We start from the raw sequence: 27,077 nt of genomic DNA, 5'->3' as shown, positions 1-27,077 counted from the left end.
AAAAATTCTGTTAAGAAATTTTGACACTTATTTTTTGACATTTGACATTTTTTTATATCATCTATTCTTACCGATGTTTTTGTATATCTTTTAAGTGTCTGTAGCAAAACAACATGTAAAATTGTTTTTCCAACAGAAATAAATAAAGTCAAAGTGCAGAATTTAAACGAAATTTTTATAGATAGAATTTTTTTACATTTTTTTCATGTTTCTGGTATCCTATACTTGGTTTTTTCTGTGTTTTTGTAAAACACCCTGTATACCAGATGAATAACGTTTTTTGCTTAAATTATTTATTTTTTGGAAAAACTAATTGATAAAGTACTGTTTTATCAGGAATAAAATTTTTCGAAATTTTTTGTTTTTGACTTCTACAAAAAATATTTTATATTTTTATACATGGCAACCTTCTTTAAAACCATGTTTCTTTTGAAGGTTATCATCTAAGAATTATAACTATCCACTTTATATTTAAATAAAAAAAATACATAAATATCAATTTTGACAAAATAAAATCGCATAACTCAAAGACAAAGCAAAAGTTCGTTCTCAAACTTCGATCACATTTTTTATATTTATTATTATTTTCTGGAGGCAAATTAAAAAAAAACCGCATGGTTCCATACTTTATATTCACCCTTCACCCTGTATATAGAAATGTGAGTACCTATACTAAATTTTATCAATAAATATCGTATGGAATTTGAAAAATCGTTCTTTTCTATGTCAGCGCGCATGTGATAATAAATTCGTTCGTTGTATTTCCCAAACAAACAACTTCCGTCTTGAATGAACCGCAGATGTGATGTCACCATCCGAATCTCGTTTAATTTTTTGCTTGGCTTTTTTCTCGCTGAAATATTCTGCAACTTACGACCATTAGTTTAGTCCTTGAGACGAAGATTCGTTGGTCTCCGACAGGCTTGGCTTGCGTATGTTTATATAATACGTGACCCCCCGTAACAATAATGCAGTGTCTGGGTCAGTAACGAAACCCAAAATAAAAGAGCGCAGGTCAGTTACTGCAAACCGTTGCACATTTGCCACCATTCAAAAATGATATTGTGGTACCCGAACCGAATTGTTTATTTGTAATCGATACACGTTATCTGTAATTGCATTCGTAAGCTGATTACGTCACTCCTTATCGAGTTATTATTGCCTTATTCGTGATGAAATTTGTATAGTCCGAAATGTCTTGAGCTATGTGCCTTTGCGAACAGGTTTTGCCAATTTTGCCAACACATACTTGTTTTTCAACTTCCTTCCTAAGTATAACGTTCCTAAACTTTTCATTCTTTCTATCTTGGTTTATTGTCGGACAACGGGGGATTTATGCTTTTATTTCTTTCTTTCTTAGCATGGCGTACGAATATGAGCGTTGTACTTTCGAAACGAGTGGATTTTGACGTTTTGACGTTTCAATATCAAACAGGAAAAAGTTGTGGTATTAAAGTGTCTACAAGAAAAGGAACAAAATTGTGGCATTACGGTCAACCAGATGAGAGTCACTTTGTCCAAATTCGCTCTTAATTTCTAATTAATTTACATTTGTGTTATACGGGGTGCTCCAGAACTCGCGCCCCAGAGAAAATTTTCAAGTAAGGTAAGATACCAGGAACATGAAAAAATGTTTTATAGATAAAATTTTTTTAACATTTTTTCCATGTTCCTTGTATCTTACCTTATATGGCATTTTTCTCAGGGGCACGAGTTCTGGCGCATCCTGTAGTGTAGAAGTAGTAAAAAGACAGAAAGACTTTTCTAATAACTTAAGGAGCGGGATATGCAACCCGCGTGAAGGGTTGGTGGACATGCAATAGGGGATAGGTTGGTGTATTGTGGCTGGCGTTCGCTGAAGACAACCGAGGGCAGCTGTGCTGTCGGGAAGGGCCGAGTTGTCTATTTCTTTTGACGAGTTTTATTAGTGGTTTAAATATTTGCTCGCAATCCGCAAACACCCTGTATACTATGTTATACAGGGTGCGTTAGAACTCGCGCCCCAGAGAAAAATGCCTTGTAAGGTAAATTACCAGGAACATGGGAAAGAATTCTATCTATAAAAATTTCGAAGTTTTGACTCTATTTATTTCTGTTGGAAAAATAATTTTTTAAGTTTTTTTGTTACAGGCTATTAGAAGAGGAAACAAGGAAGCTGTAAATTGTAACTCTGTTTGATGTCATTTGTGGATTTTATTGACAACATTTTTGTACCTTTCCTAGAACAATAGACAAATAACATTTTTTCAGTAAACATTTTTTCTATGTTTCTGGTCTCTTGTCTTACTCGAAATTTTTCTCTGGGGCACGAGTTCTGACACACCTTGTGTTTCTAATTTTTTAAAAGGTTTTTTTTTTAAGAAATTGTCGGATTTGTATAATTTCTAACTCTTTTTTTTTGATAACTTGGCAAGGTAATGGTCTATAATTACGTTATAACTATATGAAGATCGATTTTTTTAAATCATTAAGAAATAATTTTATTAGTTCTCTCATTTTTTCGCTTCTAAATTTTGTAAAAAAAAGTAGAGGGACTGTTTTAACCAGCTATCATTAAAAAATTATATTTAAAAATTATATTTATTAATAATAATCCGGTATAATTGCAGTTTACCTTACCATATTGTCATAAGATATAATATACAGGGTGATTCTTAAATAGACCGACAAAATTTTATCACAGCTTCCCTAGTATAAATGGAGACAAACTGTACCCTTTTTACGTTTATATTTTGTAGGGGCAAAACCCYCTTGATCCGTGCCACTTACGGCGTTTATGAATTGTTGCAATGATCAAGTACATTTTGATCAAATTAATACCATGGTTTCCACTCCACTATATATATATATATATATATATATTCGTATGACAAAATAATTAAATAAGATATAATAATAATAATAGCAATAAATTACTGATAATTTTATTACAAATACAAAAAAAACAATTGAAATAAATATATGGCCACATAAATATAACTTTTTCGATTAGAGGGGCCTTCTTCATCTGATGCGGAACTAATTATTACAATGTCCTCATTTTCTTCCACCAGTTCTGATGACTCGATAACTGCTATGGTAAAAAAACCACAATGCAAGTGAAACTTTTTTTCGGATCAGTACACATCAATACACTGATCAAAACACACAAATACCGCGAAGCACTTGCACGAATGAGTAAGAATATAAATTCTACACGGTAAGTTGCGCCATGGGCGCCGCCATATGGCCTTGGCTATTCTGCCGAGCGTCTTTCACTTTACCCCTACTCCGCGGCCGGCTGTAATGCGACATGCGATAGATGGCCGAAAATTTTTGAGGCGATGGAATAAAAGTTTCATTTTAGAAAATAAACGACATAACCTGACCACAGATTAACCACAGATGAGACACTCTTCCATTTATGAATGAAAATAAAATCGGCGTCGCGTTGACCTCGATGGTCGACTGTGATTGGCGACTTTAAACTATGCCCTATTAAGAATGATTTGGAGTCGCTTATTTGATGAGATTGTTGTTACGATTAAGTACATTGCAAACCGAATTCCCTAAAATTTTACTACGTGCGTACTATTTAGATAACATAACCTTAAAATTGTTTATCATAAAATTATAAAATGTGTTCATAAGTGTTTAATTACACTATTAGAATAACGAAAATAAATTAGCTTTTATAATAACTTCCAGTAAATGGTTAAGGTAAGAATTGCCTTCCTCTTAAATTTGATTACAATTTTGTTGGACAAAACTGTTTTCATTGATAGCCGCTGCATTTTTCAAGGTCAACGAAACCTCACAGCTCGTAGTAGGCGACTGACGGATCTGGTAAAACCTTATTTTGTGCCTTGACGGTGGTCTTGCGTTAGTGCCACCTGCTGGATTACACGCGAAATAGATCATAGTTGTCGCGGGTACGAGTCTGGGGTGATTAACTATAAAAATAAAAACAATAACATGTTTTTCGTGATTATTTCAAAAATTGTAAGAGATAGGTATAGGACATGTTGATAAAAGTCCAAATTGATGTACATTTGATTGCCGTTGAGAAAATATTTCATTTGAAAAAACTGAGTTATAGCTGTTTGTTAATGATCATCTCAAAAAATCATACTAGCCTTGCAATTTGACAGTTGACAATTTTGAAAATTCTAGAAAACTTTTCGAACCTTTGGTTATTGAATGCAAAAAAAAATTCACTTTTCTCAAAGGGTTTAAGAGCTGTGATGTTTTGAATGAACCCCTGCAAGTGAAAATTTTGACCAAAAAATTGACATATGTCAAAAACTATGACAGATAAGTACTAACAACTAGGTACATTTTACTTAGTTTAAAGAGGAAAATTCAAAAATGCAATAAAAATAAGTAGTTACCATTTAAAATTTCAAAGTTGGCGCTAATTTCTCGTAGTTCCGGAAGCCATTTTGAAAATAATTTAGTTGAACTCAGAGCAGACTGGTTGATTTGGGTTGTGTACAAAATTGCAAATTCCTATCTGCATTAGAAGTTAAAAAGTTTCTAATGTAGGCCCTAAAAGAATCGCAGAATCACATACGAAAATATCTTCGTAAATATAAATCGCTATAAAATTGATCGGCCTTAGGTATATTTATAGAAATATTTATCTAATACAATATAAAGTCCGAGTTTTATTGCCTCCATTTTGAATTGTAATAATAGTACAAATGCTGTGCAATAAATTTGCTTCTTTCAGTTACTAATTGGCGTAAAGATATACAAATTGCTGCATTATTATAACTTGGAGAAATAATTTATGTAAAAATTGCTTTTATTTATAAAGCCAGTTATCTAAAGATATCGTTTTGGTTTTGTGATTATCTCCTATTTTCATTTTAGTAACTATCACTGGTGACTAATAAAACTTAACGAAATGTCACAAAATGTAGTTTCGATTGGTTATTGACATTTTTAAGACTACAAAAGTAGGGCTTGGCAACTTGAAGAATACAATCCGATTGGATGATATTTTTGCTCATCAGTGCTTCTGTAGCCACTCTTCTAGTTGCCTCTTCATGTGGGCGGATGAAAATTCAAGGAAATTTTTTTCACAGGTAATTGAGAATTCTTGACGAGAAAAAAGTACAAGTTCAAGCCAAGATTCATTGAATTCTTGTTACCAAGTAACATGTTTTTCTAAACATTTTGTATTGATTTCACGAGCAAAAAACTTAATCGTTACGATAGTGAGGCAATTACATATTTCGATTTGTTAATTATAGGTTCTAACGTAATGAATAATGATGTTTCTATGGGCATTTGAATCACTTCCGATTTGTACAGGAAGTTTACGTGACAGGAGACGGAATGTGCGGTGGAAATTCAAATTAAAAATCAAAGAAAAACAAAGTAATAGCCGTTTTGTTAAATAGTGTTTAATTTGTGCTGTTTCAAATTGGAAAAATACTGAAAAACATTGTATGTATAAGCAGTAGTTTATAATTAAATGCAACGTATAGTAGTTTGCATCGTGATCTTACATAAACAATAAATGATTTCAAATGGCGTTTTAGAAAAATGATCTACCATCATATATCAGTTTCCGTTGGCTCGTATATCTTTCCCTGACGTTTCATTGTTTATTATTAATTTAAATAGTGTTGATGATTCTTAATTTCTCACGTATACTTTTCAACCCTTTATATTAAAAAATATAATTAATTTAGAGCATACAAATAATGTTGGAGTAAAGTGTATTGAAATGTGTACTGAAAAAAACACGACACGCATATAGCCATTTTTCAATAAACGCATGCGTAAAACATGCAAAAATCTACTAGTTTATTAACAATAATAAAGGTGGCAACAACCTTTTGAACTAGTATTGTGATGCTTCAGTGAGTTGACGTAAATTGTAATAATGTTTATAATATTATATGAACAGATTCCGTTTCAAATAATTTTTTTGAGCAAAATTATTCAAGGTTACAAGCCAGTTTTAAGGACAATCTCACAAGCGTAATTATGCTTATAAAGAAAATTTTCATTCATCATATTGCGTGTCGGAAATTAGTATTCATTCATTGTTTTATAATTTTTGTTTGGTTCCTGGAGTTAAACGGGGGGTTAATAATTTTCGGTATTGAGAGCAGTAAAAATTATTGACCACAACTTCGCAAAAATTTTAATTATTATTATTGTTTTGCCATTACCTGTTAATTCAAAAGTCAGTAGCCTATTACTATTACTTGAAGAATTTGAATGTTAATTTATAACGGCACTGGAATTTAATATAATTGAAAAATTACAGTGCAATTTCAACATTTTAATGGTAATTACCATTTAGGGTCATTTAATAAGTAAGCAAGTATTTACTAAATACTTTTTTTTATATTGTCTTATGATATTTTGCCTTCACACATTAACTATAAATTTCTGATTACGGCATGAAAATTTAAAAAAGTTTTGTAAAATATTAACCGTTAAGAATTTGGAACATGGGTTTTTAATTTTAGAGAACCTTTTGCTTAATTTTATAAGTCAAAACGACAAATATTTTTTCCCAGGACCGTATACGAAAGTAACTGTTTCCATACAGCGAATTATCTACGAAAGTTGACGATATCGAATTCAACACTGTGCCAAAATGATACTAACGTATAGAGGTTGTGCGATTGGCGGAGATCTCTAGGCGTGTCTGGCAAGTTGGGAGTAATTGGCTGTTTGTTGGCATATGCATTTTTTGACATTTATTTATTTCATCGTTCAAAATTGACGCAAAGTTCAAACCATCGAGTATTTAAACCTAAATCACCTTAATTAAGTAAGTACTTAATAGTAGACACCTAATTTATTACTGCCGATGATAGATCTTTAACAGAAACATTAGATTGTGTCATTGATAAGAGTGGTGTTTTTGTGGTTGAGGTATTACGGAGATCGTGGGAAAAATAGCTCGCAAGAAATTGTCTTAACGCACTCGTGGGGACTCCCCACTTGTGCGTTATTTGTCACTTTCCGTGCCGTTATGTAATATACTATAACAGAATTTTAAGATTTAAAAAATTGTCAGATAGAGATTTAGCACAGTTCAAATAGCGTGGCGAGTACTGTAGTTAACTTGGAAAGTTTCTGAAACTGAATTGTTTGTTTGTAGCCCTTAGAGAAAATAAAAGTTTCTAAACGTCTGCGAAATATCAAATTATTTCTTTACCGTTGCCAAAATCCAAAGAATATGTGGTGTATGGGGTGATTCACAAATGTGTGGCATAATTTTAACAACAAATTCCCTTCTACAAATCAGAATAGATAGCACAGTATTTATTGACTCACCTCAAAAAATACAAAAATTATAGCTTCTGAAAAATCGGTATGAAAAAATTATTTTCTGGAAATATTTTTGTTATCGTTTACCGATTATTATAAAACGTTGCATGTTAGAACATGTGAATACACTTTTTGATATGGTGTAAATATACATTTTTGATACCAAAAATTAAAAGCCCAATCACTTTTTTCATAAAAAAGGTCCTCTTGTTTCCAATCTATTCTCATTTTTAGAGGGGTATTTGTGGTTAAAATTATGCTACACATTTTTTTATCATTCTATATATTGAACAGTAGACGTATAAAAGGTATTAATTAGCCTCCTAAAAAAAAACTTTGTTGTAACACTACAGGCTGCGTCAGAACTCGTGCCCCAGAGAAAATTTTCAAGTAAGGTAAGATACCGGGAACATGGAAAAAATGTTTAAAAAATTCTGTCTGTCAAAAAATTTTGACATTTACTTTTTGACATTTGACATTTTTTAATGTCTATTTAATGATATTGATGATCTCGTGTATGTTTTTTTACAATTATTTAGTAAAGGTACAAAAATTTTGCCAATTAAAATCATAAATAACATTGAACAGAGTTCAACATAGCTTCCTTGTCTCATTTTCTAATCCTCTGTAGCAAAAAAACTTGGAAAATTATTCTTCCAACAGAAATAAATAGAGTCAAAGTGCAACATTTAAACTCTCATAACTCGAAATTTTTATAGATAATTTTTTTTAACGCGAGTTCTGGCGCACTCTGTATACTCTACAAAAAGTTTTGTAGTTGAGAATTTCTCGTGCAATAAAACATTTTTCGCGTTTTTTACATTTAGGGTAAAAAGAATGATGTGATATCGACTCGATTTTCTAGGACGTACTGCAGCGAGTTCAACGTACTCTGCATCAATCGAAGACCGCTGTGGGGTGTTGTTTTGCGGCGAATATTCCAAAAATTGTAAATTATTTAGATCAGAAAAAAGTTTATCTGCAAACATCACAAAAGTAACCATTTTTATTACTGAATCTCACAAGTAAAAGTTTTACCTGTCGGCATGGAGTAATAGTTCTGTTTTTTGGCTTAAACGTTTTTACTTTTACCATGACATTATTGACATTTACCAATGTTATTTTTGTCTCTTTTGCTGCTTCAGCAATTCTGGAGATCATCAGCATTTAACATTTTGCACTACTAACTGTACTATTCATCCACTAGTTAAATTAATAAGCACTTTCGAAAATCTGAACACAAATTTCGATACTGACGTGTTTGTTTACAAGCGTTGTTATGATTTCATTAGTTGCAAAGCGTTCTGATTATTTTATTCGTTTACTTTTTTAATTATAGTGTTTTTACTTTCGCGGATAAAATATACAGGGCATTCCGTTTTTATTGTTACAAATTTACACAGGTGATAGAATATTCAATTTTAAGACAAAAATTTCCTATGAACTTGTATTAAAAAATGTTATGTAAGCGAGCTACACCCTCTGAAAGAGATGCGTTCACTATTGCAGAATAGATAAAATTACAAACGTTGATACAGCCTAACCTTTAAACACCTGAACGAATTCAAAGATCGTTGTCGAAATTTTTAATGGCATTTTGAATTTCGTGGCTGAAAGTGGCAAGTGGCAAGAGCCAACAGCCAAAATAGTTAGGCAAACCTACTTGAATTTTAAAGGGTTTACAATAAAACAGGTAAAGTTTAGACCTCCAAACCCTAGATTTTTTAGAAAGCTTATTAAAAGCTCTACACGATAAAGTAATAATATACAGGGTGTTTCATTTGAAAAAATCAAGTTACTTGATATTTTGCGAATGTCAACAACACTCTGCAGTAGTTGCAAAAGATTGATCAAATTTCAACCATGATAATTTAGGACCAAACTCATTAAAAATGGCTGCAATAGTTTTTATTCACTTTTTCTTTCTAGCAAAGCCGTTGCGATTTTTCAAAAATGGTACCTTTTTTTTCATAAAATTGCCCATAAATGATAAACGGTCAATGATACACCCATAAAACCTAATATGAATATTCTTAGAATTAAAAACTCTTTCAAATAAGCGCATAATATACCGGGGTGTTCCATAAGAAAAAATATAAGTTTGTTGCGCCACCCTATATAGAAATTACCTATAATGACGAAAATATTTTTGGACCATAGAAAAAATTAATGTCTATCGTCCAAAAGAAACCGCATTTCGTTATCTTCTTTACTGTCAGAGTAATTGAAGAAATACGGAGCTCTAGGACAGCCTGTATACAATAATCCGTGTTTTAGATGTGGGAGTAGAATAAGAAATGTATTTTATTTAATACAAAACATACTTAGATACAGTATAAATACTTAATAGTAGATATATTACATACAAGTGAATAAATTACTTTTTCTACGAGTTTACATAATACATAATAAACAAGGATTATTGGAAAAGTTTCCAAAAAAAAAAAACGTTTCCGTATTACGCTCATGTGCTCGTAATGTCATAATTACTTATAATGAAACCTCGTATGAAACAACACGCGGTGACTATTTTTATTATTTAATTTCTTAAATATTTTAAAATTCACTGCTATTATTTAAATTTAACATAGTTTTGCTTGAAAAGCACTCCTTTATTTTAGGCGTTCCCTAACATTTCTGTTTCACAAAAATCGAAGACAATGAAATTTATAGTCCTTTCATTTTCTTAAGAAATATTGACTTATTTGTAAATGATTTTAACAATAGACCTTAATAAAAGATTATTTCGAGATAAGAGAAGCGTTTGCTGCAAAACGATAAAACGGAAAGGTTCTTGTGGACTTCCAGATGTTCGTCGTCACCCGCAACAGTACTAAATCATGAAATAGTTATTTATCGAAATTATCTTTTATTGAGGTCTCTTGTTGAAATAATTTACAATTTGTCATTATTTCTTACGAAAATGCAAGGACTATAAGTGATCGTTTTGACATGGAATTACTTTTCTGTGTTTGAGGGAGGAAGTGCAGAATTTAATCTATAATTCGGTCCCGGATGGTCCCAGCACGTGATTGTTTTGATGGCTATTTTCTAAAGTCGTTATTGGATTTGAAATGCCGTTTCAAAAATATTTTTTGGTTTTGTCAAACTCAAATCTTATCGGGGATTAACTGAATGCCTGCATTTGGCATATGCGTTACTACACGGGACGCCAACCTAAAACCTTTAGTGTCCATCTAACTTGAGATACAGTCGTTATAAAATTCTTTATTCGCAAGAACTGCAAACGCATGCTGAAATTGATACAATTATTATGCAAATGCGTCGGATGATAACGCACCTTTTGCTTGGTTTTGCAATGCGTAGGAAGTTCGGTGCGTAGCGCTAATTTCGGTAATGCGTTGACGTTCAAGGCCTCTGGAGGCCCGTTTAGGCTCACCTTTTACTTAATAATAGCAGATACTTGATTCTCCACTTTCGAAGCTCATGCGCAAACAATGAACCGAGGACCCAATATTTTTATTTATTTTGCTTTCGATTATTTGTAAACATGTCTTTGACTTTTAACTACACCTGGAACAAACTGTTGCTTTGTGTTTTCATGAAAATTTATTTATATTGTTTATGTTAAAAGCAATCAGAGATGCTTGACCTTTGAATTAAATGAACATGAAGAACATGGATGTGATTATAGGTGCGGACTACGCCGATATATTTAATATCCTATTTAACAAAATGCGAAATTTTATGATATATATTGAAAGGCGACTATTCTGTTTGTTATATTGAATTTCAGCGAGTTATTTTTCAAGTCTAGTGTCTCAGTTTTCCAGTTATCTATTACATGATTTTTGCAATGTCATAATTTACTTAGCGCTTGCTTAATTTTAGCTAAAATTTTTCCCAAATCGCTGTTCTAATAAACTATATTTTACTTTATTTTTGTAACTAATCAATATGATACGTTTTTTACATTAACCAGTATTTACGAAACACTGATTTAATTTGTTGCATTATACTGTGATTTTTTAAATTTCTGCTTTAGTTCTCCATGACACTTACATAAGCAGTACAACCAACGTATTGCGTAACTTCATAACATAAACATAACCTAATTTATTCTGTGCAATTTCGGTTGTTTTGACGTGTACGTACTTTTATCGTTTTTCTGGATTTCTGTCATAAATCTTTTTTTCAAGACTACACTGTAGGTTGTACATGATTCAAATTTAAATGTGACGTTTGATATTTAGGCAATCTAAAATATACCGTTCTAGTTACGCGATACGTTTCATTGATGATGTATGTGTCATGGATAATAATTACTAGAGCAGAAATTTAAAAAATCACACTATACTACAAAAACCAGAAAGTTCTAAGTGACTTTTACAGAGTGGTTATAAATGATTTTCATCTAGCCAGCTTTGGAATTTTTTTGCATGTAACTTTATTTGTGCCACTACTTTTTTGAAAGCTCTAGTTCTGTCATTAGTGTCACTTATAAATTGTTAATTAAATGTTTATTGTTTCAACTAATTTCCAATAATAATAATTGATAATAATGTATACTTTGGAAGAAAACAAGTTTATAATTGAAGTTTATTTTGGAAGTGGACGCTTAGTAAACGGCGATTTTTTAATTTTGAGTTACAACAAGTAGGTACCCCTATTTTCGTAAAGCGGCATTTTATATTTTACATGGAAAATTCACAGCTGGCTAGATGAAAATCATTTATAACCACTCTGTACTTTTACAGGGCACTATTCATAATGTTTGCACATAGAGAAAACCCTAATCTTTAGAAGTATCAATTAAATTATGTTCCTGTTATATACTTCTTTCTATAGGGTGAATATATAAAGTATGTAACCAAGCATTTTTTTTTAATAATTTGATTCCAGAAAATAATAGTTAATACAGGGTATTTCACGAGTGATAATGAGCCTGAAGGAATTGAAAATACAACCTACAATACATTTGGATATTTTAGATATCGCATTGTTTGAAAAACCGAATTTTGAATCCACGATAGCTGTTCTTCTATAATTTTATTTGTCACAACCAAGTCAGTCACAACTGACATTAGCAAAATTTGAAAATGCATTCTAACGATAAGAAAACAGATCTGATTCTCATTTATAGCGAATTTGGGAAAAATGCTTCTGCCGTTGAACCTTTGTAAAGACAATGTTTCCTGTATAGAAAACTCCAAAAAGGCTTGAAAGTGTTTTCCAATGGTAGATAGACAATAACCTTAAAAACTGTGTTTCCTGTCTTGTCAATTTCTTTGTGTCAGTCACGCCATAACTATGTTTTATTACTTTTAAAATTCATAATCAAAATCCATGCAAATGTATTGCTGGCTGCAGTTCAAATGTAGTAAGGCTCATTATCACTCTGTATAAACTAAAGTAATATAAAAAATGAGACCGTATTTTGAGAATGAATTTTTTTTTTATTTTTGAGTTTTGTTATTTTTTTTGTCAAAATGACAACTTTTGCAAAAAAAATTAATTGATAAAAATTAAATATAAAGTAGATAGTTGTAATTCTTAGATCATAACCTTTATGAGAAAAATGGTTTTATAGTGGGTTGCCATTTAACAAAAAAAAAAAAAAAAAATTGCAGAAGTCAAAAATAAGAGTATTTTGAAAAATTTTATTATTTTTAAAACGTCACTTTTTTATAGTACTTTATCATTTATCAATTAGTTTTTTCAAAAAAAAAAAAATAGTTTAAGCAAAAAAAGTTTGGTTTTATACTTTTTTATTTACCTAATATAGTATTTAACTAAATATAGTGAATTTTAACCATTTCTTCTTTCTTGGAAATCTGTCACATTATCCAATACGTAGTTGCAACCTTATGGCTCTCAAATGTGCATAATATGTATGTATTTTCATATGTATAGTATCGATTAAAAATGTTGTTAATTTGTTATTGCCCTTCTTAAATCTTGGAGCTACTTTATTCCCTCGGGAATAAAATAAATGAAATACCTACCGATTTTTACTCTTGAAATAAACTGGAATTGAATGAATTGAATTCTTTGAGTGTTTTTTTGCACGGCTTCCTTGATTAATGAAGGAAGTTTCCCTTCACCCGGCTAGTCGCATTCATTAGTTCCGTGCCTTTTTTTTTGGTTTCGAGAGGGAGCCACATTAAGGTACAAGATTTTGACAGTTAATAAGGTTATGTGCTGTCACACTCCTGTCAGTGGAAAGCAAAAAGGCGTTAGTACATTTATAAAAACGTAATTTGGCCACATTTCGCTTGTGTATAATGCCATTAGAAATTAAATACGCACGTCACAATCTCACACTAATGATTTTTTCAAAAAGTAAATAATGATATGTGGCTATCTGGTAAAGGTGGTTTCATTTTCTTTTATTTGAATATTAACCATTAATTCTAATAATTGAAGATTGTACTAGAGTAATGTGTATTGTGCCGTATTAAATCCCTGACAATTATAAGTGACTAAACCTGCAAGAGTGCAACAGCTTGTTAGAATACAGTGCACAACCAATACGTTCAAGGTCTTTTAGGCCCGTAGGGGGGTTATAAGATAAAGAAGTAAACGCATTTTGTACAAATTTGAAAATTTAATTTACTTTCAAAATTTTTAGTTTTTTTGAATAAATATAACTTTTTTTCCTAGTACTTTGTGTGTAGAGATTGCAAAAATTTGTCAACGATAATGCCGCAGACATTGCGATGTTCCTCGCAGGAGAATATGGGATTTTCATTTAAATATGAAACAATTATTGTTTTCAAAATGTAGTCTACATCTTGCGTAGGCACACTGGGTATTATTTCCAAAATCACTCCTATGACATAATGAATTAACGCAATAAACTTTTCAGATGAATATTTGAGCTTTCCTCTGTCTTCATTATAAATTAATTCCAAGAGGGGACTTGTTTTTGACTCAAAATAGTTGGTTAAGGGTACAATGCAATGCGACCAGCCGGGTGAAGGGAAACTTCCTTCATTAATCAAGGAAGCCGTGGTTTTTTGTAATAAATAAACATTTTGATATTGTTATTTTTCAATTGTAATTGAATGTTCTTAATATTTTGACAAATTAGTATCCATTCACGAAGCTGTTGCCGCTAAGCCATAAACCCATAATCACCCTCAAACCGAACGCTCGTGCCTGTTTCTTTTGTTGTGAAAATCGAGGGTTTTCGGTACCTACTCAATATGTCTATTCTTGTTTTTCCATGTCACTGTATGTTGTCGAAGTAAGAGGAAGATAGTGATGTAAAACTTTCAAATGAGAAGCATAATTCCGGATCAGTGGTGACAAAAATGTAACGACTCAAATTTTAAAATTTATTTAAAAATATTTAACAAATATTCGTTTCCATACATGTACCTTATCCTACGGCTAATAATAATTATGTATGAGAATATTCTTCGGATGAAGAAGTGTCGTCACCCAACCCAAATCGAGGGCGAAATGTTTTGGGTGCACTGGTACCTGTCAGCCTCGGCTTCATTATATTGCTTAGCGGCAACAGCTTCGTGAATGGATAATATTTGACATTATTTGACAAATTTATTATTTTCTTATGTTATTATTAATTTATTTGGTGGAAAGTTTTGTATGCACCCGAATGAAAATGCCCTCGGCTTCTTTCGGTCTCCTCTAGCATTATACCTATATTCTCGAGATTTAAATATGTATTATGTAAATAATATGTAGTTGTTTATTTCTTTGGTACATAAATAACTATTTCTATTTTAATAGTTTATTTTTCTTACGTGTTTTTCTATTTTTCTAGATGCCTTGCGGCTATACTGATTTTTTATGAAACTAATTTAAACAATTTTTTTTGCCTTGGGAATTTATTCAGCAATATTCTACCCGAAGTAGAAGTTACAACGAATGACAATTTAAAAATAAAGTTTATTACCTTAGCCGCTAATTTCATTTGCTAATTCACCCAAAGGTTGTTTGTCTGAGTCACGTCACAACTATCGGAAATATCGTTTTTGATGTCATTTAAAAAAGCACTTGTAACTCTTTGGTTGTAATAACACTAGACGATATGATTTTACTATACTAGAATTTTTTAAATTTGATTCGATTATCGCAAGACTGTTTCAATAACACAATCCTATGCACTACTAGTTTTGTCTTTGTCGTTATTATGCGAATGAGTGAAACAATGTACAAACCGTAGAGCGTAGCGGAAGATAGGAGAGACTACCAGTCGTTCTCAAACTATAGGACTCCATTTGGATAAAATGTGTTTTTTGTTTTTTGATAAATTAATATTTTTTTACCTTTACAATTTGTAAATTGTTAATTTTAAATGTTTGTTAGAGTATATTTTTTTGAAAATAAAATTTCTCGTGTTGCATTTTTTGAATCACTGTTATGTTTTGGGTGAGTGAAGTAGATAAGTGCGAGAAAGACAACACACCACTGGTCGGACCAGAGGGCGGCCTTACTGTTCTTATATAAAACACTTTGTCACTTTTATTTCTCCTATTTTCACTTCTACAATCATTTTATAACGTCTGATAAAAAAAAGATGGACATGTTTCGTTTATGCAGGAAAAAAATTGCAACTTAACGGAAAAGTATTTTTAATATATTAAACTTACTGACAAAGAAAAGTTCTATACGGACAAAAAGTTTCATAAATCAAAATAAAATCTGGCTACCAGATGGCGCACCTAACTCAATTTGACAATTTTTGGACATTTGCGGTAATTCCAAGAAACGCCTCAATTGATTAAATTGTTGAGAACACGCTATGTGTATGTACATATATACATACTGTATAGTTAACAAGAGTGTTAAATTTTAGTTAGTTTTGGTTTGTTACACAAAGCGCAAATAAAGTTTAATCATAATTTCCGGTTTACTAAATTAAATATTTCGCATTCAGTTGGAATAATTTTCACATTAGCGATGTTTTTAGTTTTGACAAAATCTCCACACTTTTACAAGTACATATAGGTAATAGTTTTCATTTTTATGTTTATCTACTTATGTAAAAAAATTGACAATTTAAGTAACACAACCTTTTGAACTGGTCATTTGTTCGAAAGACAATTGTTTGAAGCCAGTTGTTCGAAAACAAATTATTCGAAAATCCAGTTTTTCGAAAGCGAATTTTTCGAACAGCATATTGATCGAATGCCAATTTTTCGAAAAGTGATTTTTAGTAGAAAAGTAACATTTACTAAAAACTAAAAAGAGTTTCTTTTAGAGCTTGTTAGGAAAATTTCTTTGTAAGGTGCAATCCAGAAGAAACCGCGTGGAGATTAGCTCTTACGTCTTCTATATTTTTAATACTTGTCAATTGTTGCATAGTTATCAAAAATTAAGGAAAATAAATTGATATACATATTACAGAAATACAGGATGTTACGTTTTTATTGTTACAAATTTAAATAGAATATTCTATTCTATTCAATTTTAAGACAAAAGTTTCCTATAAACATGTTTTGAAAAATGCTATGTAAGGGAGCTACACCCTCTAAAAGGAAGTTTTCAAAATTTGGTAGCCCTGATAACTTTTACACACCTAAACGAGTTTCATGACGCACCTTTTTGAGAGGGTGTAGCTCCCTTGCGTAGCATTTTTCGATACATGTTTGTAGGAAACTTTTGTCTTAAGATTGAATATTTTATCTCTTGTTTAAATTTGTAACAATAAAAACGGAACACTCTGTAGGTATAACATAAAATAAGAACATAATCATACAAAAAAAGTAAATTACTTGCATTTGCAAAATTGGACTGTGCGCCAATTTACTTTTTTTGTCACCCTACAGGGTGCGGCAGAACTCGCGCCCCAGAGAAAGGTAAGACACCAGGAATAAGGAAAAAATGTTAAAAAATTCTATCTAGACAAATTTTGAAGTTATGAGAGTTTAAATTTTGTACTTTGACTCTATTTCTTTCTGTTGGAAAAATAATTTTCCAAGTTTTTTGCTACAGGCTATTACAACAGGAAACAAGGAAGCTTTATTCTAAATTGTAACTTTGTTTAATGTTGTTTGTGGCTTTTATTGGCAAAATTTTTGTACCTTTACTGAATAATTATAAAAATAAACATATACAAGATCATTAGTATCATTAAATAGACATGAAAAAATTCAATTGTCAAAAAACAAATGTCAAAATTTTTTGACAGACAGAATTTTTTCCCTATCTTACCGGAAATTTTTCTCTGGGGCGCGAGTTCTGACACACCCCCTGTATATTATTATTTTATGTTGATGTTTGTATAGGTATGTCTATTTATGTATTTTCCGTAATTTTTGATAATTGTGCAAGAATTGACAAGTATTAAAAATACGGAAGACGTAAGAGCTCTCCTCTTCACCCGGTTTCTTCTGGATTGCGCCTACGAAGAAATTTTCCTAATAAGCTCTAAAAGAAACTTGTTTTTGTTAAATGTTACTTGCCTACTAAAAATGACTTATCGAACAATCAGTTTTCGAAAAATTGGCGTTATCAATATGCTGTTCGAACAACTGGATTTTCGAATAATTTGTTTTCGAACAATTGGCACTCGAACAATTGTCCGTAACTTTTTTGAACTGGGTGGACACTCCATAACACAGGGCGAGAAAAAAAGTCATGTGACAACTTGACAAATTATGTATCATTTTGTTCGTCTCAATGAGACAAGTCAAATGCACTAAAAAAAATTTAAAAAGGTCTACACACTTTGAACTAAATATTTTTTTTCTAATTTAAATGAATTTAAAATACTTTAACTTTAAAAAATCATTATAATAATGTATAATTTTTCAAGTTGTCACGACATGACTTTTTTTTGTCGCCCTGTGTAATATTTTAAATGTCGACTTTTATGTTTGTATAATATCGTCGGGTGCAGCATTGATTTAAAATAGGTACACGCTTTATTCACTGTGGGAAAATTAAAATTTATTTTGAAAAATATTCCAAAACAAACAAAATTTTCTTTAAATTATTTATTAGACTCTATCGGATTAAAAGGGAGACGAGCCGACATTTCACTTGTTTTTCGACCTTGCCTCTAATATGAATTAATAGTTCGGAACTGTGTTCAAAATAATTTCGTTGTAAAGTCTCACATAGGAAATGTTCTTCTTTCTTAAGTATCGGTATTGAGCAGCACAAAAAACGCTGTTTTGTACCATTTTATAAATTTTCAAACTGGTAAATAATTATGCCTTTTAACAAGCTGTAGTCTTGCAGCTAAATAGTTTTTAGGAAGCTGCCCTCTTGTTAAACAATAATATTATCGTTAAACGCGAATTAAATTTTTTATTCTTTGACACTGTCAAAATTTACGGTGTAAAGAAGTTTTGACGACAGTTTGGCATTTCTCAATACGAAACGTCACATAATTTTTAACAGATGTAAGCCTTGTTGAGTCTAATTCGAAGAATAAAATGTTGTATTCAACTCGTCTTCGTGTAAATCGGTTCATTTATTCCACCTCGTCGATGATAAACCACTCGTTAACACTCGTGATATAATAATTACATTGGTGATTGTGAATAAATAACTATTATTGATACTAGATGCCAAAATGAAACTTTTTATTTTCTTAGACATCACCATTTAAGATTTTTATAAAATCTAGTTATTCAATTAAATATTTGATATACATTAAAAATTGAATTTGGTTTGATGTAAATTTAGTTACAATGTTTTTTTTTCTTCAGCGTTTGCAGGAGCCGTGGGACACCCAGAAGAAGTCCCTCTGTCGATCGAACTGAAAGATCCGCAAGATGTGACCGTGAGCAGAGGACAGTCGGCCATTTTACAATGCGATACCAAGTCCCTAACACCTGGTTTACAAATATCTTGGTTGTATAATGATAATCCAGTTGATAGCAACGACACCAGGCGAGTTATACAGGAAGATGGCTCTCTCTACTTCCCTAAGGTTGGCGGCAGTAAAAAAACCAAAGGGCTTGTGGGAGAATATCGATGTCGAGCTATGGTTCAAAATGTTTCATTGCTCTCAAATCCGGCAAAATTAAAAATTGCATGTAAGTTTAAAAAAATAAGACAAAATGTTATTGAAAATAAAACACTTTAAAAATGCAAAGATACGCTCGGAAAATTTTGTTAATTAATTTTTTGTGGCACATACGTCGATAAAGAATGATGTTAAAGTATTTTATGATCATTAAAGTGTTATAATTATGGTAATAAATTAATTACTATACCTATGATGAGAAAGCTTAATTTAAGTTTGAAAAAGTGATTTTTTTAAGGGCAGTGAAAGCAACCGCTAGAACTAATTTTATGATCAGAACGAAAATAGGAACACCCATAAAACACGATTTAATGTATTCTAGAATTTTAATTTAATTGATTTTTCTAAAATTAAACAAAAACTGTTGAATGTGCGACTTAAAAATTAGTCAGTTCTAATTACACATAAATAATAATTAATTATAAGGTATTTTAATGAAATTGAAGTTCTTTACACTTTTGTTGATGAGTATCTTTCTAGGGTTTCAGAATTAGGTATGCAAAAAAACTGAGATAAAAAACTCGATTGACAGGAGTAATTAATGTCATCATCCTACTTTTAAAAACAAACAGGAATGAAATTACTTTTGCATTTTTTTTTCATTCTCAAAAAACAACACCAAAAAAACATTGTTTATAAAATTGTCACTCTAACACATTGTGAACATCTGTTTTAGTAAAAAAAGCAGTCAATGGAAATAAAATTCACATTTTTAGCATCTTTCTTACAATATACATGCACTTGTAATCAAACCGTGGTAAAGTCACATGTAAGAGTAGCTAAAACGATGCTAAATTTATTAATAGCCCGGTTTTTAGTGATGATGAATGGTAGATAAATTTTCACTTTTTCCTTCGCAACCTAACAAAAATAAGCCTCACTTATTATTATGGCAATAAAACGGTTTTTTATACGATTTTTTTACTCATGCTCAGAAACGATGTTAGCTTAAATTGTATATTAAAATGAAACGCTGTGAAAAATAGGAGTACTATTCTATGCCTTTTCATGGTTTACGTTATTTTATAAATAGGCTATATCTACCGGGTGGGGCATCGGTTACGCGCACTTGATAAATTGCGACTTCAAATTAATTAAAACTGGCGATATTTCATATACCTAACTAATTATTGGTAGGGTATAATTTGAGAATTTTTCTATTTTTTTTTGGATAATAAATGAGTCCATAACAGTTTTGTGTGTTTTAGAATACTTTCTGTTAATTTACCTAGTTTTTACACTAAATGTCAGCGCATCAGAGTTTGATATCACAATTTCAAATTTTGACTTGGTTAGCCAAATAATCGCTTTTTTTTATTTAAACACAAACCAGACTCGTGATTTATGACAAAATTGTATAATTTGCCAACAAAAGAATCATTTATTGGTAGCCGACCGCTTTAAAGGGTCTTTTTGTTGTAAACCTTGGAATCTTACCCCAATTGCAGTTCCCCATTGTCACCTAAATTTACGATGCCACAAGTAGCAGGTCATAAATAAAAATGATTTTCAAAGTTAAGACGGAAAATTGCGTTTAATTGTTTTTTTTTTCTGATTTTGTAAACAATTGTAGGAAGTGAATCTGCGTAGGTTAGTATAAAAATTAGAATTAAATTTTTTGGGAGAAAATTAGTTTTTATTTTTTTTTTGCTTTGTTTGTGAATGCAAAATTACCAAAAATTTAGAAAATGTACCTTAGTAATGCCCAGGTAAGTGTGAAAAATTCAACAATTTTATTTAATTAGAAGTAGGGATTTTCTTTTTGGGCGTAACGGATGCCCCACCCGGTATACTATACTATACCGGGTGTCCCCGGCAGGCTTGAATATAGGAAATTAACATGGGAAATTAGTTTTTATTTTTTTTTTCCGGCTGCAGGAGTAACAGAAATCAAAATCTGATTGATGGAGCTTGCAGTGCTCGAAAAGGGCTATGTTATCGACATTTTTATCGATTCTCTTATTAACTCCATTTGGGCGAAAACATCTAAATTTGAATTTGCCGGATTAGCGTTACGAAGAAACGAACTATCCCTGTTGGCAACAATGACTTGATAGTTCGTTTTTTAGTAACTCTTACCCGGCAAATTCAAATTTTGTTTTTTCGAGGGTTGTTTTCATCCAAGTGGAGTTAATTGGAGAATCGACAAGAACCCTTTTCTAGCACTACAAGCTCTCTCAATCAGACTTTGATTTCTGTTACTCCTGCAGCGCTTGCAGTGTACATAGGTACACTGATACAATAAGTAATAAATGGCTATTAAGACAACTAGAGTTGTATAGACAGTTTAAAAATTGAGGTCGTAGTTTTAAATTTGAGCTACCCGAGGGAGACTTTTAAATTACGTATCAAACTCGTGTTGTCTTCAAAAAATTTTGCAACACTAATATTAAATCAGAAATTCAAACATATAAAGAAGTATGTCAAAATTGACAAAAAATATGCATCTGCCTTTTATAGACTCATAAGATACGTTGCTATTGACGACATACTTTATAGATGAAGCGCATTTTAAGAGGTAAGGTGTAAATGCACCATAGAAACAGTATAAAGTTGCAAAAACTGATATTTATTTCTGTCATTTGTTTTGTTTCTAAGCTGGTATTCAAAAAAAAAAAATAGTTTATTGCTTACTTTGTTGCTTCTCTTATTAGAAATATAAAAATAAATATGTATTTTGCATTACATTGTGGATTATTTGTCTCTATTTTACGAATGGTTTGTGGATCGTTGGAGTAAATAATAGTCCAACGGCGTCAAATCGCATTTCGACCAAAAATTTTTCTTTTTTGCACAACTTTTGCACAGTTTTTACAACACAGCTCTTACTTTGAAAATGATTTTTCATTATTTCCCAGCGTTGTTCAAGCGTAAAACAATTTTTTTCTTAAACTGGAGGTTTGACACTATACCTGTCAATATGTCAGACGCGTCAGTGTTGCTAATGTAAAAATAACACTTACTTCAGAAAGAAACTAACAAATGTTCCACCCATTAGATACAATTATAGTCGTCACCAAGAATATTTGAGATTGACGTATGCAAAGCTTTATTGGGGGTTAAGCAGCCATGCGGTCGACCGTAATAAATTTTCATTGCTGGTGGTACTACCCTGAAGATTTAGAGAAGAGCCGTATTCAGGAATTTTCTTGGTAGGCTTTTAATTTATTACAGGTAAAGATTTGGGAATTTATATATTAATTTGAAATTAAAGTGATAATGCAGATCTGTAAAGAAACAATCTCAAAATATAGTTGAATATTAAAATTTATTATTTTTTTTGATGAAAGCCCAAAAACAAATTTCTGTTACGGACCATCTCTTCCTACAAACCTTTGAAACGTGCCTGTCCTAAGAAATGCAAATTTGTTTATGGCATCTCTACCCCAAGCCCCATGAACCACCGTGGGGGGTAATCGTCTTATTCTATAATGAGTCTCAAATATTGTTGGTACCAACTATACCTACATATGTACTCGTAAAGTGTTTTGTGTCTATTCTTTTATTATAATTTTTTAAGAAAAATAATTCAAGATTATCTGAATATTAAAGAAAATTAATTCAGACAGAATATTTATCACATTTTAAAACCACTCTTTTAAATGATGAATTTAATAAAATTTTAAGTCTTGAAAGAAGAAGCGACAAACAGAAAAAATGTTATTAATTAAGCAAAGATGTTCTTTTCTTTTTTAAGATAAATAAACTTTATTTATTTTCGTGTTTTCTCGATAGTTGTGTTTTTTTAATCAAATCAAATTATTGACACTAAAGTTTTTACAATTGAGTTTCGTCCTTCAAATACATATTGACATTTTCAAAATTTGTTTTTTTTTTTTTAAATATGGTAATTTAATACGACGAAAAACGTTGTAACTGCATGTGCTGTTAACGGCCATAACGACCGCGGGAAACAACTCCCTCGGTCATTATGGACCTCTTAACTGCCCTGAATACGTAAACAACCATAAATTTTGTTACTTAATTTATAACATAACTTCACCAAGTTCCAGTTTATCCATTTATGTATAACTTTATTTACTTTAATCCTTTCCAGCTTTCGGCGATTTCGACAAACCACCAAGTAATCTGAGCGTTCCAGAATCTCAGCCTGCAGTACTTTTCTGCAATATAAACTCATTTCCTGCTGCACAAATTAAGTGGGAGCAGGATTTTAAACCTCTACCTCATAACACAAGGTGAGCATTTAAAATAGCCATTTTTGTGTGTAAAAAAACATTATTGTTTGACGAGAATTGTTTTATAATTTATTTTAACTCTGTTCTGGTGTCTCTTTCCAACTCAATTTTGTACTGAGTTCCTTGGATTACAACAAACGAATTGAATATTGAGTCGTTTTGTAATACCAGATGGCAACATTTAATTTTTTATTAAATTTTTTGTCACTATTATTCATTTTTCATTTCTGTAATTAAATTGAATTGGTTGTTTGAATAAGTCAGTGGTGGTAATGTTATTGCAGTTCTATATTCTCACAGAAATAGTGGAGAGAAATTTCTCACATTGCTGTAATTGAAATTGCTTACTCAGAACTATAATTAGAAGAAATTAAATGATAATAATTGTGCAGTTTGAGCAAAATATGTAAAAATACAGGGTGTTCGTGGATTACGAGCAAATATTGTAGCTACTAAAACAATTCGTTATGAGAAGTTAATTTGAAAAACAAAAAAATTCCGTATTCAACATTTTTTTTGCATTTTAAAGGTAATTTACAGTAAAGGTTTTTTTTGCACAAAAAAGGATACTTTTGTTTACAAAAAAAAATATGAGGTGTTTACACCCGTCAATTTAAGCAGTTGTATACGCGCTTTCTGGTGAATCGTGCACATTGATTTGAAATCAAATCATTATGACCAACTACTCAAATGCCGAATTGACTAGTGTACGGGCATCACTTCCAAGACCGATTTTCATTAAATGTTTGGGCAGGATTATTGAAGATCATCTAATTGGGCTCCATATTTTACCTTAACGTTTAACTGGTGCCACTTATCTGGAATTTTTGGAAAATGTGTTGGTCTATCCGATGGAAAACGTGCCTTTGGCAACGCCGGCATCTACAAAATGGACCTACACCACATTATGGTAGAGTCGTCATCAAATAGTTGAACAACCATTTTTCCGTAAGAAGGCTTGGTCTTCAAGGTATACGCAGGCCAAATTAATACCCTCGAAGGGCTGTGTGTGCGAACGCAAGCTTCACTACCTGGAAAGGTACCGTGCGACTAAATAAAAAATAAATTAGAGTAGACGTTGATTAAATTCTACAGTTGGCAACACATTGGCTGGGAATCTCGGCTGGAAATTTTCCACACACACTTAAAGTGAAAATGACCATCCACCATTTTCCTCTTGTACAGCAATGAAAAAATTCTGCTCTAATGTGAACATTATTTCACTCAAAAGGAATAAACACAAACTTGTCATTTGATGTCAAAAATCAGGATTGCCATCTGAAGGACTTTAATCACCGCCTACTCTAATTTATTTATTTTTTTGATCGCACGGTACAAGTATGTATTGCCAACGAAGGACCATATTTTGAGCAATTTTTATAGCAGAATGTAAATATTGTAGGTATTAAGACATAAATGGAGACGGGTTTCAGCTTTAATATTAACATAGAAATGACGTGTTTTTAGTAAAAATTGGAAATTGAAAAGTTGCTTTTCTTGACGAGTTCTATTAATTGTTAGGATATTTGTTCGTAATTTGCAAACATCCTGTATGTTATGTTTTAATAATTACATATTTCAATTGTTTATTTATTAAAATTAAACAAGTTGATTCATTACTCCGTATCGGTTATCTGGAGAACCTCTTGCAATAATTAGTTCGGATTATAGAGATTCTACTGTAAATATTTTGTCATTTTACAGTGATGTTTTTGCATTACAGATATGTTCCTCTCCCAACGGGAGCTTTATTAATTACAAAAACTCATTCCTCAGATGCAGGATCATATAGGTATGTGAATTCTATCGTTTGTACTTTAAATTGATAATTCATTAATTTTTTAGATGTATTGCAACAAATAATTTACTTAAAAAGACTAAATATAGTAAGATAGTTGAGTTAACGGTTTCTTCAACCCCGATGAAGACTGTAGAACCTACATTTCTACCTCTTAATATTTTACCGAATACCACTGTTTTGATTGGAGAAAACATAAATTTATATTGTGCTGTGACTGGATGGCCTATTCCTACAGTACAATGGCTTAATTGTAAATTTCACTTATCATTGGTTTAATTCAAACTAATTTGTTTTCTTTTTCTATTAGATAATAGTATTGTTATTAGTAATTCGAGTGTTTTACAAATTCGCAACGCAAGTTTTGAAGACGCCGGCGATTACACTTGCCTAGCTTACAATTCCGGCGGGCGTGTTTCGCAAAAATATACCCTTGACGTCTACCAGAAACCCTATTTTAATGTAACGCCTATTTCGAAAATTTATCCTCCAGCGAGAACAGTTCGATTAGATTGTCAAGCTAAAGGTGTTCCAAAACCGAAAATTTACTGGTTAAAAAATAGCGAACCTTTGCCGAATGCAGCTAGAATCAAGAAGCATCCCACGGGACTTGTTATCAGTCACACATTTACTTCTGATTCAGGTGGGGATTATCGTTTGTTTTAGTTTTATTTTGACTTTTGTAGGTTTGCAGGTATTTATCAGTGTATTGCCGTAAATGCAGCTGGGAGAGTTTGGGCAGCTGCACAATTGATACCCACATTTGTTCACACACCTAGTCCTCCTGAAAATGTACAATGTAGGCCATTCGACGACACAAGTATTTGCCTTAGTTGGGAAACTCCTCATAATGTGTCTGTCAAGGCTTACAGTATCTATTGCTACTACACAGGTAAAAAGTAGCGAATATTGAGCAAAACAACTTTTTTTTTATCCTCATGCACTAAAACAGTTCTAACCTTAGTTGAAAATTTCAGCAATGGGACGTGAAATCCCCGGACCTGATTTCGTCACCAACAAGACGCAACATTTGGCATCTGGTCTTAATACAAATACAAATTATACATGTTACATTCGTTTGTATTCGAAAATCGCTAGCGACCGATCGCAACAAGTTACTTGCAAAACAGGTGAGAAAATTGATATTGGGTTAATTCTTCAAAGTGAATTATCTGTTTGAAGGTGTAAAAGGATGGAGAAATTTGCAAGTTATTCCTGTAAATGATACTTCCGTCGAATTGTCATGGACGAAAATTAGCACTGACGTTCCTTGCGATGGTACAAAAGAATTTTATAAAGTGCAGTGGAAAAAAAAGGGACGATCTTTGATCAATTCAAAGCAAACTGACGAATTTTTACTTGTTATTTCTGGTGAGTTAAAGGTATTGTTTCACTAAACATTGCATAAAAATTGAGGGAAGTTTTCATCTTTTAGATTTAGTATTTTTCCTTATTTATACATAAATTAGCTAAACTTTATTTACGTTTTTTGTAACAAATAAAATACATGGTGACGGAAAGCATCAACTTTATTATTTTATGGAAGTATAAGTTGAGTTAGTTTTTTTACACAGTGTGTCTCACGAGTAACGTGGACATTAAAATACATATTTGGTTTTAATAAATTAAACATAGTAACCAGGCAAAACTTTAACTTACAAAAAGTCAAATCTTGGCGAATTTGGTAAGATTTACTAAAACGTTTGACGAAAAAACCGACATGATTCTCATTTATGTTTAAAAACCGCTTGGCAAGTTGCAGGGCGATATCCTTGAGTATAAATTTTATCAAAAATGAAAATACGATCACTGTTTAAAACCAAATACA

General features: G+C 31.5%; 1 protein-coding gene across 1 annotated transcript in view; it reads left to right on the top strand.

Moving 5' to 3' along the window:
* Window positions 1-27,077, top strand: part of LOC123009840 (protogenin A-like) — a 47,249-nt gene that overhangs the window by 6,542 nt on the left and 13,630 nt on the right. Inside the window, exons 2-9 of the mRNA XM_044406384.1 lie at window positions 18,933-19,262; window positions 23,310-23,451; window positions 25,175-25,243; window positions 25,297-25,502; window positions 25,560-25,892; window positions 25,944-26,141; window positions 26,227-26,379; window positions 26,432-26,620. Of these exons, the coding sequence (XP_044262319.1) occupies window positions 18,933-19,262; window positions 23,310-23,451; window positions 25,175-25,243; window positions 25,297-25,502; window positions 25,560-25,892; window positions 25,944-26,141; window positions 26,227-26,379; window positions 26,432-26,620 (1,620 nt within the window). The remainder of the gene's footprint in view (window positions 1-18,932; window positions 19,263-23,309; window positions 23,452-25,174; window positions 25,244-25,296; window positions 25,503-25,559; window positions 25,893-25,943; window positions 26,142-26,226; window positions 26,380-26,431; window positions 26,621-27,077) is intronic.

Source organism: Tribolium madens, unplaced genomic scaffold, assembly GCF_015345945.1.
Source record: "Tribolium madens isolate multiple individuals breed KSU strain unplaced genomic scaffold, Tmad_KSU_1.1 Scaffold_7;HRSCAF=85;Tcas5.2_LG10, whole genome shotgun sequence".
NCBI lineage: Eukaryota > Metazoa > Arthropoda > Insecta > Coleoptera > Tenebrionidae > Tribolium > Tribolium madens.
This window is presented reverse-complemented; position numbering and strand designations above follow the sequence as displayed.